A 16,042-nucleotide genomic window follows, 5' to 3' on the forward strand; every position below is an offset into this window, starting at 1 on the left:
GAAAATTTATGCTTACCTGATAAATGTATTTCTTTTTTGACACGATGAGTCCACGGATCATCATAATTACTAATGGGATATTCCCCTCCTGGTCAGCAGGAGGAGGCAAAGAGCACCACAGCAGAGCTGTTAAATAGCTCCTCCCTTCCCTCCCACTCCAGTCATTCAACCGAAGTTAGGAGGAGAAAGAAAAAGCCAAGGTGCAGAGGTGTCTGAAGTTTACAATAACCCACAACCTGTCTAAAAACACAGGGCGGGCCATGGACCCATCGTGTCAAAAAAGAAATAAATTCATCAGGTAAGCATACATTTTCTTTTCTTTTTCATGACACAATGAGTCCACGGATCATCTCAATTATTAATGGGATCCAATACCCAAGCTAGAGTACACAGATGATATGGGAGGGACAAGACAGGGAACCTAAACGAAAGGCACCACTGCTTGAAGAACCTTTCTCCCAAAAGCTGCCTCAGCTGAGGCAAAAGTGTCATATTTGTAGAACTTTGAAAAAGTGTGAAGAAAGGACCAAGTTGCAACCTTGCAAATCTGTTCCACAGAAGCTTCATTTTTGAACGCCCATGAGGAAGCAATAGCCCTCGTGGAATGAGCCGTAACTCTCTCGGGAGACCGCTGTCCAGCAGTCTCATATGCAAAACGTATTATACTCTACAGCCAAAAAGAAAGAGAAGTAGCCGTAGCTTTCTGTCCCTTACGTTTTCCTGAGAAAACCACAAAAAAAGAAGACTGACGAAAATCCTTAGTCGCCTATAAATAAAATTTTAAAGCATGGACCACGTCCAAATTGAACAGAAGTCCTTCCTTTTGATAAAAAGGATAAGGACACAAGAAAAGAACAACAATCTCCTGATTAATGTTCCAATCAGAAACAACCGTAGGAAGAAATCCTAATTTAGTACCTAAAACTAGCTTACCTGAATGGAAAGAAGATAAGGAGACTCATACTGAAATGCCGAGAGCTCTGACACTCTCCGAACAGAAGAAATAGCAACAAGAAATAAAACTTTCCAAGATAACAACTCAATATCTAAAGGAAAGAATAGGTTCAAACGGAGCCCCTTGAAGAACTCTGAAAACTAAATTCAGACTCCATGGAGGAGTAACTGGTATGAACCCAGGCCTGATAAAATGATAGTACATCTGGAACATCTACCAGACGTTTGAGTAACAAAAAAGAGAATGGTTACCCCTTAGGGAACTTGACGCTAAACCTTCCTCCAAACCCTCTTGGAGAAAAACAAAATTCTAGGAATCCTATCTAATCCATGAGTAGCCCATGGATTCACACAAATAGAGATATTTACGCCATATCTTATGATAAATTTAACTAGAAACAGGCTTTCGAGCCTGAATCATGGTCACAATGACCCGCTTGGATAATAGGTGTTCAATCTCCAAGCAGTGAGATTCAGAAAAAACAGATTTGGGTGAAGGAGGGGCCCTTGAAATAGAAGGTCCTTCCTCAACGGAAGTGTCCAAGGTGGCAGAGATAACATGTCCACCAGATCTGCATACCAAATCCTACAAGGCGAAGTCAATGCTATGAGGATCACCAAAGCCCTCTCCTGCTTGATTAGAGCAATGGCCCGAGGAAGAAAAACAAACGGAGGAAAAATCTGGAAAACAATTCCGGATGGAGTTCCCACCCCCTGGATGAAAGGACTGCCTGCTCAGGAAATCTGCCTCCCAAATATTCCACCTTGGGATGTAGCTCGCCAACAGGCAGCAAGAATGGGCCTCCGCCCTCTGAACTATATTGGATACCTTTGTCATCGCTAAGGAACACCTCGTTCCTCCCTGATGATTGATGGAAGCCACTGACGTAATTTTGATCGACTGGAACCTAATAAACTGGACCGAGGCTAAACGAGGCCAGGCCAGAAGAACATTCTAGAACGCTCGCAGCTCCAGAATGTTTAAAGGAAGAACCGACTCTGGCCAGTCCAAACTCCCTGAGCCCTTAGGGAGCCCCAGACTACTCCCCTCCCTAGAAGGCAGGTGTCGGTTGTCACAATCACCCAAGATGGGCTGTGGAAGCAGGATCCGTGGGAGAGATAATCCAGAGACAACCACCATTAAAGAGAATCCACTGTCTCCTGCTCAAGTGGTATTCGAAGAGACACATCTGTATAATCTCTGATCTATTGCCTGAGCATGCTTAACTGCATAGATCTGAGATGGAACCGAGCAAAAGGGATGATGTCCATTGCCGCCACCATCAGCCCGATTACCTCCATGCACTGAGCCACTGAAGGCCGAGGAGTGGACTGAATGACTAGACAAGTATTGATAATCTCTGAGTTCCTGACATTTTGTCAGAAAAATCTTCATTGATATGGGATCTATTAAGGTTCCCAAGAAAGTTACCCTTGTGCTTGGGACTAAGGAACTCTTTTCCAAATTTACCTTCCACCCGTGAGACCACAGGAAGGATAACGCCATGTCCAAGTGGAATCTTGCTAGCTGTAAGGAAGAGTCACGAACTGGAAGCATTTGTCCAGAAAGGCAAACCTTAGAACTTGGGAATGAATCCCTGGAACACTATTTACTATTGCCCAGGGATTCTGAACATCTCTAACCCCAGCCTGAGCGAAGACTGAAAGTCTGCCCCCTACAAGATCCGATCCCGGATCGGGGCATGTCCTTCATTGCTGTCTTTGATTCAACAGCAGGCTATTAGGATCTATTTATATATTTTTATAAATTCTTTAAAATATCAAAAGAATTATGTCCGTCAAGCCAGATTCCCACAAGGTCTTCCCCTTGTAAGGAATCGCAAAAAGCTTAGACGTAGAGCATGCATCCGTAGAACAAGGCTCTTACCATAAAGCTCTGTGAGCTGGAACAGAGAAACCTGAAACCTATGCTCCCAATTTGATAACATGAAGGGTCAATTTGAAAGCCTTTATCCTATCCTGGATTTTATCCAGGGGAGTTTCCGACTTAATAAAATTAGACAACGCATCAAACCAATATGCCGTCACACTAGTGACGGTACTACAGCTGGTAGTCATTGAAAGCCCTATTTAATTTTAGTCCGTAGAATCTCTGAAGATTCAACTATCCACAAAGGGAATAGTAGTTCTCTTAGCTAAGCTGGAAACTACTCCTTCCACCTTAGGGGATGTTAGCCCAGCCTCCTTAGCTGAGTCAGCTATGGGAAACATCTTTGTAAATATAGGGAATGCGGTCTTTTCCATTCCTTATAACTTACTGGACGCACTAGGATACTTTAATGCGTCATTCTTGGTGCAACATTTTTTTTGGTGCGGAAAAAGACGTTTTTGACTACACTTCGTCATTTCCGGCGTCATACGTGACGCCGAGACCTTTCACACGGCGGCGTCATTAGTGATGCAAGTGTGTCATTTCCGGTTATTTTTGATGTTTGCCTCTTGCTTTTTTCTCTATCAGAGGCCTATGCTTTTGCATTTTTTTCCCATTCCTGAAACTGTCATATAAGGAAATAGATAATTTTGCTTTATATGTTGTTTTTTCTCTTAATTTGAGCAAGATGTCCCAATCTGATCCTGCCTCAGAAGTTTCTGCTGGAACATTGCTGCCTGACATCGGTTCTACCAAAACTAAGTGCATTTGTTGTAAAAGTGTAGAAATTATTCCACCAAATGTCATTTGTAATAGTTGTCATGATAAACTTTTACATGCAGATAGTGTTTCCATCAGTAATAGTACATTGCTAGTTGCAGTTCCTTCAACTTCTAATGTACATGATATACCTGTAAATTTTAAAGAATTTGTTTCTGATTCTATTCTGAAGGCTTTGTCTGCATTTCCACCTTCTAATAAACGTAAAAGGTCTTTTAAAACTTCTCATTTAGCTGATGAAATTTCAAATGACCAACAACATAATAATTCATTCTCTTCTGATGAGGATCTATCTGATTCAGAAGATCCTTCCTCATACATTGACACTGATAAATCTACTTATTTATTTAAAATAGAGTATATGCGTTCTTTATTAAATGAAGTGTTAATTACTTTGGATATTGAGGTAACCAGTCCTATTGACGTTCAGTCTAAAAAACGTTTAAATGCTGTTTTTAAACCTCCTGTGGTTTCCCCAGGGGTTTTTCCCTATTCCTGAGGCTATTTCTGATATGATTTCTAGGGAATGGAATAAGCCAGGTACTTCTTTTATTCCTTCATCAAGGTTTAAAAAATTGTATCCTTTACCAGCAAAATCTATAGAGCTTGGGAAAAAATCCCCAAAGTTGATGGGGCTATTTCTACTCTTGCTAAACGTACCACTATTTCTATGGAAGACAGTACCTCCTTTAAGGATACTTTAGATAGGAAGCTTGAATCCAATCTAAGGAAGGCCTATTTATATTCAGGTCATTTTCTCAGACCTGCTATTTCTTTGGCTGATGTTGCGGCTGCCTCAACTTTTTGGTTGGAGAATTTAGCGCAACGAGAAATGGATCCTGACATATCTAGCATTACTCGCTTACTGCAACATGCTAATAATTTTATTTGTGATGCCATTTTTGATATTATCAAAATTGATGTTAGATCCATGTCTTTAGCTGTATTAGCTAGAAGAGCTTTGTGGCTTAAATCTTGGAATGCTGATATGACATCTAAATCTAGATTACTATCTTTTTCTTTCCAAGGTAATAATTTATTTGGTTCTCAGTTGGATTCTATTATTTCAACTATCACTGGAGGAAAAGGAGTTTTTTTGCCTCAGGATAAAAAAACCTAAGGGTAAATCTAAGGCTTCTAACCGTTTTCGTTCCTTTCGTCAGAATAAGGAACCAAAACTCAATCCTCCTCCCAAAGAATCTTCTTCCAGTTGGAAGCCTTCCTCAAATTGGAATAAATCCAAGCCATTTAGGAAACCAAAGTCTGCCCCTAAGTCCGCATGAAGGAGCGGCCTTCTTTCAGCTCAGCTGGTAGGGGGCAGATTAAGGTTTTTCAAGGTTTTTTTGGATAAAATCTGTCCAAAATCATTGGATTCAGAGCATTGTCTCTCAAGGGTATCGAATAGGATTCAAAGCAAGTCCTCCTGTGAGAATATTTTTTCTCTCACGCATCCCTGTAAATCCAGTAAAAGCTCAGGCTTTTCTGAAGTGTGTTTCAGACCTGGAGTCTTCAGGGGTAATCATGCCAGTTCCTCCTCAGGAACAAGGTTTGGGGTTTTATTCAAACCTATTCATTGTACCAAAGAAAGAAAATTTGTTCAGACCAGTTCTGGATCTGAAAATTTTGAATCGTTATGTAAGAGTACCAACTTTCAAGATGGTGACTATAAGGACTATTCTGCCTTTTGTTCAGCAAGGACATTATATGTCCACAATAGACTTGCAGGATGCATACCTTCATATTCTGATTCATCCAGAACACTATCAGTTTCTGAGATTCTCTTTTCTAGACAAGCATTACCAATTTGTTGCTCTTCCATTTGGCCTAGCAACAGCTCCAAGAATCTTTTCAAAGGTTCTGGGTGCCCTACTATCTGTAATAAGAGAACAGGGTATTTCCTTATTTGGACGATATCTTGGTACTAGCTCAGTCTTTACATACTGCAGAATCTCACACAAATCAACTAGTGTTGTTTCTTCGGAAACATGGTTGGAGGATCAATTTACCAAAAAGTTTCTTGATTCCTCAGACAAGGGTCACCTTTTTAGGTTTCCAGATAGATTCAGTGTCCATGACTCTGTCTCTATCAGATAAGAGACGTTTAAAATTGGTCGCAGCATGCCGGCACCTTCAGTCTCAGTCATTCCCTTCAGTGGCTATGTGCATGGAAGTTTTAGGTCTCATGACTGCAGCATTGGACGCGATCCCCTTTGCTCGTTTTCAGGGGAGACCTCTACAGCTTTGCATGCTGAATCAATGGTGCAGGGATTATACAAAGATATCACAATTAATATCCTTGAATCCCAATGTACAACACTCTCTGACATGGTGGATAGATCACCATCGTTTGGTTCAAGGGGCCTCTTTTGTTCGGCCAACCTGGACTGTGATCTCAAAAGATGCGAGTCTTTCAGGTTGGGGAGCTGTTTAGGGATCTCTGACAGCACAAGGGGTTTGGAAATCTCAAGAGGCGAGATTACCAATAAATATTTTAGAACTCCGTGCAATTCTCAGGGCTCTTCAGTTTTGGCCTCTGCTAAAGAGAGAACCATTCATTTGTTTTCAGACAGACAATATCACAACTGTGGCTTATGTCAATCATCAGGGTGGGACTTACAGTCCCCAAGCTATGAAAGAAGTATCTTGGATACTTGCTTGGGCGGAATCCAGCTCCTGTCTAATCTCTGCGGTGCATATCCCAGGTGTAGACGATTGGGAGGCGGATTATCTCAGCCACCAGACTTTACATCCAGGGGAGTGGTCTCTCCATCCAGATGTGTTTTCTCAGATTGTTCAGATGTGGGGTCTTCCAGAGATAGATCTCATGGCCTCTCATCTAAACAAGAAACTTCCCAGATACCTGTCCAGGTCCAGGGATGTTCAGGCGGAAGCAGTGGATGCACTGACACTTCCTTGGTGTTATCATCCTGCTTACATCTTCCCGCCTCTAGTTCTCCTTCCAAGAGTGATCTCCAAAATCATCATGGAACAGTCTTTTGTGTTGCTGGTGGCTCCAGCATGGCCACACAGGTTTTGGTATGCGGATCTGGTGCGGATGTCCAGTTGCCCGCCTTGGCCACTTCCGTTACGGCCGGCCCTACTATCTCAAGGTCCGTTTTTCCATCAGGATCTCAAATCATTAAATTTGAAGGTGTGGAAATTGAACGCTGAGTTCTAAGTCATAGAGGTTTCTCTGACTCAGTGATTAATACTATGTTACAAGCTCGTAAATCTGTCTCTAGAAATATTTATTATAGAGTTTGGAAGACTTACATTTCACGGTGTTCTTCTCATAAATTCTCCTGGCATTCTTTTAGAATTCCTAGAATTTTACAGTTCCTTCAAGATGGTTTGGATAAGGGTTTGTCTGCAAGTTCCTTGAAAGGACAAATCTCCGCTCTTTCTGTTTTATTTCACAGAAAGATTGCTATACTTCCTGATATTCACTGTTTTGTACAGGCTTTAGTTCGTATTAAGCCTGTCATTAAATCAATTTCTCCTCCTTGGAGTCTTAATTTGGTTCTGAAGGCATTACAGGCTCCTCCATTTGAGCCTATGCATTCTTTGGACATTAAACTACTTTCCTGGAAAGTGTTGTTCCTTTTGGCTATCTCTTCTGCTAGAAGAGTTTCTGAGCTATCTGCTCTTTCTTGTGAGTCTCCTTTTCTGATTTTTCATCAGGATAAGGCAGTTTTGCGGACTTCTTTTCAATTTTTACTTAAGGTTGTGAATTCTAACAACATTAGTAGAGAAATTGTTGTCCCTTCCTTATGTCCTAATCCTAAAAATTCTTTGGAGAGATCCTTACATTCTTTGGATGTGGTAAGAGCTTTGAAATATTATGTGGAAGCTACTAAAGATTTTAGGAAGACTTCCAGTCTATTTGTTTTATTTTCTGGTCCTAGGAAAGGTCGGAAGGCTAGTTCCTTGGCTTCTTGGTTGAAACTTTTGATTCATCAAGCTTATTTGGAGTCGGGTCAGGCTCCGCCTCAAAGAATTACAGCTCATTCTACTAGATCAGTTTCCACTTCGTGGGCTTTTAAGAATGAAGCTTCAGTTGATCAGATTTGCAAAGCGGCGACTTGGTCCTCTTTGCATACATTTAATAAATTCTACCGTTTTGATGTATTTGCTTCTTCTGAAGCAGTTTTTGGTAGAAAAGTTCTTCAGGCAGCTGTTTCAGTTTGATTCTTCTGCTTTTGATTTAAGTTTTTTTCTTTCAAGATGAAATAAACTTATTTTTGTTTTAGGTTGTGGATTAATTTTTTCAGCGGAATATGGCTGTTTTTATTTTTATTCCCTCCCTCTCTAGTGACTCTTGAGTGGAAGACTCCACATCTTGGGTATTGATATCCCATATGTCACTAGCTCATGGACTCTTGCCAATTACATTAAAGAAAACATAATTTATGTAAGAACTTACCTGATAAATTCATTTCTTTCATATTGGCAAGAGTCCATGAGGCCCACCATTTTTATGGTGGTTATGATTTTTTTGTATAAAGCACAATTATTTCCAAATATCCTTTGTTGATGCTTTCTACATCACCCCACTGCTTGGCTATTCGTTAAACTGAATTGTGGGAGTGGTGAGGGGTGTATTTATAGGCATTTTGAGGTTTGGGAAACTTTGCCCCTCCTGGTAGGATTGTATATCCTATATGTCACTAGCTCATGGACTCTTGCCAATATGAAAGAAATGAATTTATCAGGAAAGTTCTTACATAAAAATTATGTTTTTTTTATTGCTGTGATTTATGTGATTATATAAGTGAGGACATGAAGATCTTCATCACAAATACACATAACAATAGTTTTTTTTTTATATATATATATATATATATATATATATACATACACATATACACACACACACACACACACATATATATATATATACATATACACACACACACACACACATATATATATATATACATATACACACACACACACACACACACACACATATATATATATATATACATATACACACACACACATACATATCTCACATAAAACAGGAAGGAACATGAAACATATGTGCAGCCACCAATCACTAGCTAGCACCAAGTAGTGCATCACTGCCTCCTAAACCTACCTAGGTATACTTTTCAACAGAGGATGAATGAAGCAGATTTTATAATAAATAAATTGGAAAGTTGTGTAAAATTGCATGATCTTCTATCTGAATCATGAAAGTTGAATTTTGACTTTACTTATTTAGCACTAAACTGCATAGAAAACTAATATTTTATACAGATGCTAAACTCTTTTTGCTGTGGCATTATGCTTTGTTTTAAATATCAGGGACAGATACTGGAAATGCCTCGAGCATACTTTATCAGTTCCTGTGTGGTTGCAAATTAGAGACACTTGGTAGAACACTGCAGAGTCACTGATCTGGATACTGTAGGACATTATCTCAGGTTAATGAAGAAATAGAAGCAGAATAAATAAATACACATAATATGTATACATCAGAAATGTATGGGGAATTCCTTTTTTAGTTTTTTTGTGATTCACTTTAAAGTAATTATAGGCACCCGATGGGTAAGAATGTTAATGTTTAAATAAGCCAGTAATGCGTTTAGGGACGTATAACCTAACATTTTTCTCTTATGATTCAGATAGAGCAGTGATTTTAAACAACTTTCTAATTTACTTCTATTATCAATTTTTCTTCGTTCTCTTGATGTCTTTTGATGAAACAGGGACATATACTAAGGAGCCGGCCCATTTCTGGGGCACTATATGGCAGCAGTTGTGCAAGAATGTTGTCCATTTGCAAGAGCACTAGAGGGCAGCACTATTTCCTGCCACGTAGTGCTCCAGATGCTACCTAGGTATCTCCTTAACAAACAATATCGTGGGAACAAAGCAAATTTGATAATAGAAGTAAATTGGAACCTTCTGTGTCAATCCCAAAAGAAAATGTCTGGGTTTCATATCCTATTAAATAAACCAAGATACAAATCCTCATATAACACATTCATGTGGTAAATTTACACTGATGGAGTAAGATAGAAGTATGATCAGGAAAAAAGGCATTAACTTCAAAGAGGAATAACACATACAGCTGATACCACAAAATGATATCTTATTGTTTGCAATTTATTTTGTTACATGAATTTATTTTACTTTAAAATGCACCATTCCGATGCACAGTAATCAATGGTTAAAAAACATCATCAGATACCGCGGATCTCGGATAGAATGCCGAAGCACATTTGTCCGTCAGACATATGTCCGAGAGACGGCCGAGGGCAGATACACCCCAGAGTGCTCTGTTCTAATCAGAGCCTGGGGCGCCACAAAACCGCCTCTGGGAACCTAACCATGGGTCCCACTCCCGACAATGTGTTTTCAACATGCGTACAGAATGCGTGAGTACTGTATCCCTTCATGTGGTTCTATCTATCTAATCTATCAATCTTTTGATATGTACCTATCTTTATCTTTCAATCTGTATCTATCTATCTTGTGGATGGACTGTTATCTGACGGAATATAATATCCGTCGGACAAATGTACGTCGGATAACAGCCCGGCCACGGAAACCGCACATGCTCCAACATGTATACTCTTATCAAACCCTTATCACAGCCTTTACAGTAATAATAATATGTATTTTACATATGGAAATTACAGCAGAATTACAGGCACACACAGCGTAATACATATTTCTTATTAATTTGCAAAGTAAGTCAGAAACATGTTAAGGTGACATATGTATTTCAGGCTAATTGTGCTGTTACCATTTAACCCAGAGGCAGAACTTTTTTTCACTTTCTGTGATGAGATATTTTTTAGTGAAAATGTTTCTGCAGGTCATTTTTAAATAAAATTAAATTGTAAATTAGGCAGTTACACTAAAGCACCAGTACAAATGCAATGTGTTGGTTAACTGGAGAATAAAGCCATTTTTAAAGTTTCATAATATATTGCAGTAGTTGAAAATAGCATTGCAAATTAGCTGCAGACAAAAAAAAAATGTAAAATGTCCTTGAATAAATTTGTTTCCTTTTTCTCTTTGTCTAACATAGATTTGTAGTATTAAAAAAAAGGTGCATTGCTCATACTAACATCTTACATTCAGAAAAAACAGCTTTGCAGACTGGGACAGGCTAGGGGGGGCGGGTTTGGAAAAATCCCTGAGAGCCAGTCAACAATAAATACACTGCTGCTTTGCAGCTCTACTGCATATTTGACTGTTCACTTCAAACAGCACTTTGCTCTAAATGCACTGTGTTAAGAAAAACGTACACAATGCAGCCAGAGCACATCTCTGTTTGAAAAGAACAGCCTAATGTGGAGCAATGCTGCAAAGTTAAATCGCTGACAGTTCCTGCATGTGTCCCATTCTTTCTGCAGACATGCTGCATTTTATGCGATGACATCTCAGATCACAGTATGTTCTGCCTTGGAGCCTTTTAGCACACCTTAGTGTAACTTTTCATCTTAGGTCTCGTTTACCTATAGCTGCAGTTCATATCTTCATCTTATAAAGGTCAGCTAGGCAATCATACTATTCTCATTATAAACAGTTGGAAATACCACATCATGTAGCTTTGGACAAAAGCAGCTGCCTGTTCTGTTACATTTTAAATGTTTTGCTACCAAAGGTTAGTCTCTCTATTCCAGTGCACAGGGCACACTAACAGTCAGCATGTTCAGGCTAGCTGCACTACATCACAAATTAATCAGCTCATCAGTAACCATGGTTATTAACCTGCTCTCACCCAAGGTAATCCTGAAAATCCTGTCATTCTGACCTGAGGACTGGGACCAAAAACCACTGACATAATCAAAGGGATACATTTTTTTGCATAAAACATAGAATTTTAAACACCTTTCCATTTTACTTCTATTTTCAAATGTTCTTTGTTCTCTTGTTATCCTTTGATAAAAAGCAGGAAGGTAAGTTCAGGAGTGTGCACGTGTCTGCAGCACTATATGGCAGGAGATTTGCAACAATGTTTACATTGTTACATTAGCAAGATCACTAGAGGGGAGCAGTTTAATAACAATGTTATACATTAGCAAGAGCACTAGATGGCAGCAGCTTTATAATAATGTTATACATTAGCAAGAGCACTAGATGGCAGCAGTTATATAATAATGTTATACATTAGCAAGAGCACTAGATGGCAGCAGTTTTATAACAATGTTATACATTAGCAAGAGCACTAGATGGCAGCAGTTTTATAACAATGTTATACATTAGCTAGAACACTAGATGGCAGCAGTTTTATAACAATGTTATACATTAGCAGGAGCACTAGATGGCAGCAGTTTTATAACAATGTTATACATTAGCAAGAGCACTAGATGGCAGCAGTTTTATAATAATGTTATACATTAGCAAGAGCACTAGATGGCACCAGTTTTATAATAATGTTATACATTAGCAAGAGCACTAGATGGCAGCAGTTTTATAATAATGTTATACATTAGCAAGAGCACTAGATGGCAGCAGTTTTATAATAATGTTATACATTAGCAAGAGCACTATATGGCAGCAGTTTTATAATAATGTTATACATTAGCAAGAGCACTAGATGGCAGCAGCTTTATAATAATGTTATACATTAGCAAGAGCACTAGATGGCAGCAGCTTTATAATAATGTTATACATTAGCAAGAGCACTAGATGGCAGCAGTTTTATAACAATGTTATACATTAGCAAGAGCACTAGATGGCAGCAGTTTTATAACAATGTTATACATTAGCAAGAGCACTAGACGGCAGCAGTTTTATAACAATGTTATACATTAGCAAGAGCACTAGAGGGGAGCAGTTTAATAACAATGATATACATTAGCAAGAGCACTAGATGGCAGCAGTTTTATAACAATGTTATACATTAGTAAGAGCACTAGAGGGCAGCAGTTTTATAATAATGTTATACATTAGCAAGAGCACTAGATGGCAGCAGTTTTATAACAATGTTATACATTAGCAAGAGCACTAGATGGCAGCAGTTTTATAATAATGTTATACATTAGCAAGAACACTAGATGGCAGCAGTTTTATAATAATGTTATACATTAGCAAGAACACTAGATGGCAGCAGTTTTATAATAATGTTATACATTAGCAAGAGCACTAGATGGCAGCAGTTTTATAATAATGTTATACATTAGCAAGAGCACTAGATGGCAGCAGTTTTATAACAATGTTATACATTAGCAAGAGCACTAGAGGGCAGCAGTTTATAACAATGTTACACATTAGCAAGAGCACTAGATGGCCGCAGTTTTATAATAATGTTATACATTAGCAAGAGCACTAGATGGCAGCAGGTTTATAATAATGTTATACATTAGCAAAAGCACTAGATGGCAGCAGTTTTATAATAATGTTATACATTAGTAAGAGCACTAGATGACAGCAGTATTATAATAATGTTATACATTAGCTAGAGCACTAGATGGCAGCAATTTTATAATAATGTTATACATTAGCAAGAGCACTAGATGGCAGCAGTTTTATAATAATGTTATACATTAGCAAGAGCACTAGATGGCAGCAGTTTTATAACAATGTGATACATTAGCAAGAACACTAGATGGCAGCAGTTTTATAACAATGTTATACATTAGCAAGAGCACTAGATGGCAGCATTATTTCCTGTCATGTCGTGCTGCAGACAGTGCACACTACCTATCTAGATATCTCTTGAACAAAGAATAACAAGTAAACAAAGCAAATTTAATAATAGAAGTAAATTGGACACTTTTTTTTAAATTGTATTCTCTATCTGACTCATGAGAGAATTTCTTTTTGTCTTATGTCTCTTTAATGGCTAATGCAGAAAAGTCCACACTGAGAATTGGAGTGAGCAATAAAAGGAATGGGTCACACAGCTAATGCATGAACATAACACGGTACCTACAAATATAGAGTAACAATCACTGATTTACACAGACGTTAACTTACCATATAGGTCCGTGACAACCATTCTTTATGTTGTTTACTATCAACGGAGGCGCCACATCAGTGCAGAGATAATGGTGGGCATCAGCTGTGAGTCTGAAATACCCATCAATCAAAGATACAAAGGAGAGCGCCACCTCTGGTGAAGAGAGCTTTAATCCCTGAAATAATCATTTCAAATAATCATGTACTGTAAATAAAAGCAAATCACACATACTGAGCCGGTTTAAAAGAAAACACATAGGCCCCTAGAATAAGACTAACAAAATCTTGCACAGAGTAGATTTCTGAACTGCAATAAAATCCCTGGGCACATTAGTAAATACTATTTATAGAGCTATGGAACACAAAATGTTTCTTTCATGATCAATTGTAAACAACTAATTTCCTTCTATTATCAGATTCTCTTTGCTGTCTTGGTATGTATACGGCAGCATATAGTGCTCCAGATGATACCTAACACAGAATAGCACAGGAACAAAGCACGTTTGATAATAGAAGTAAATTGGAAACTTCTTTAAAATTGTATTCTCTGTCTGAGTCACAAAATAAAATGTTTGGGTTTCATATCCCTTTAAGCGTTAAAATGTTGTTTATACAGATGTGATTAATGACATATTCGGAGTGCCTTGAAACCCACACAGATGACAGTCGTGTTCCAAAACAAATAAGACCAAGCGCTTACCATGCGTTTATTGTCCTGATTATTGATGGCGACGGTGTCTTCCTTTAGAACAATGTGTGTTATTTCTGGAAAATAAGAAAAACTGTTCCACTCGTCACTGCATTTTTGCTTATCTCCTTTTTTGCTTTTATTATCAGATTTCTTCCTTTTTGTTTTCTTTTCTTTTTCGGTTTGAAAAACCTGGAAAAAAAAAAGGTTTTCAGCTTAACATTATTTTACTTTACTTTTAAACAGTGAGTATTGAATGAAGAAATCCAGTCACAACTGGCGATTCATTTCAGCAACACAGGTAATATTCATCACATCTGTGTATTTATAAGGACATAGACAAAACAGTACTGTAGTGAGTTTATTCACAGCAGATAACGGAATTCTATGCTAACATTACTGGATCTTGAGTTATCTGAGAACTATGTTGTTACAAATTCATTGCATCACCCATTAATAGTACATTTTTAAAATAGTCTTAAAACATTAAATAGATTAATGGCCGTTTATAACACAGAGTTAAGAAGTGTCTAGTAGAAGTTGCATTTAGAGTAGATGTTTCTCACAACAGTCTTGCTTCCCATTCTTGACTGTAATAGATCTACTTTTATATAAAGAAATAAATTGTATTGTTAAAGGGACAGTCTACTCCAGAATTTTATTTTTATTGTGTAAAAAGATAGTTCATCCCTTTATTACCTATTCCCCAGTTTTGTATAACCAACACTGACTTATATTAATATATTTTTTACCTCTGTGATTACCTTGTATCTTAGCCTCTACAGACTGCCCCCTTATTTCAGTTATATCAATAGACTTGCTTTTTAGCCAAATCAGCCCAGACTCATAAATAACTCTACAGGAGTGAGCACAATGCAATCTATATTGCATACATGAACTAGAACTGTCTAGCTGTGAAAAAATGTAAAAATGCACTGAGATAAGAGGCGGCCTTCAAGGGCTTAGAAATTAGCATATGACAAAGAATACCAAGAGAACAAAGCAAATTTGATAATAGTAAACCTAAGACTGAGATTCTTCTAATCCCCCCATCTAATTCTACTCCAGTTTCTAACTTTACTATCACTGTTGGTGACAGCACTATCTCCCCATTACGCCAAGTCCGCTGCCTAGGAGTTACACTTGACTCCAATCTGTCCTTCATACCCCACATCCAATCGCTCTCTTCATCCTGTCGCAACCACCTACGCAATATCTCCAAAATTCGTCCTTTTCTGAGTGCTGAAACTACTAAACAGCTAATCCATTCCCTAGTAATTTCCCGGCTTGACTACTGTAACAACCTACTAACTGGCCTTCGTCTCTCCCGCCTCTCCCCCCTTCAATCCATCCTAAATGCGTCTGCTAGGCTAATCCACCTCTCCCGACACTCTGTATCCGCTGCACCTCTCTGCGAGTCCCTTCACTGGCTCCCCATTCACAGCAGAATTAAATTCAAAATTCTCACTCTGACCTACAAAGCCCATACCAATGCAGCCCCCCCTACCTGTCCTCACTCATCAACAAATATACTTCAGCCCGTCCCCTAAGATCCAACAACGATCTATTTCTTGCCTCTTCTACCATCACCTCCTCCCATGCTAGGCTACAGGACTTCTCTCGTGCGGCACCAACCCTCTGGAACGCACTTCCTCGTGCTGTCAGACTTTCCCCCAACCTCTCCTCCTTTAAACGCTCCCTAAAGACCTTCTTGTCCAGGGAAGCTTATCACCAAATCAGTAACTAATGAATTCCACTTGCCTAATAGTTGCCCTCATCTAACTCTACACTAACATCATTCTCAC

General features: G+C 38.6%; 1 protein-coding gene across 1 annotated transcript in view; it reads right to left on the bottom strand.

Annotated features, from left to right (window-relative positions):
• JAK1 (Janus kinase 1) overlaps window positions 1-16,042 on the bottom strand; it is a 459,211-nt gene that overhangs the window by 311,271 nt on the left and 131,898 nt on the right. Inside the window, exons 6-7 of the mRNA XM_053693677.1 lie at window positions 14,250-14,429; window positions 13,568-13,725 (exon numbers count right to left, since the gene is read on the bottom strand). Of these exons, the coding sequence (XP_053549652.1) occupies window positions 13,568-13,725; window positions 14,250-14,429 (338 nt within the window). The remainder of the gene's footprint in view (window positions 1-13,567; window positions 13,726-14,249; window positions 14,430-16,042) is intronic.

The sequence above is a fragment of the Bombina bombina genome, chromosome 10 (assembly GCF_027579735.1).
Source record: "Bombina bombina isolate aBomBom1 chromosome 10, aBomBom1.pri, whole genome shotgun sequence".
Classification (NCBI taxonomy): domain Eukaryota; kingdom Metazoa; phylum Chordata; class Amphibia; order Anura; family Bombinatoridae; genus Bombina; species Bombina bombina.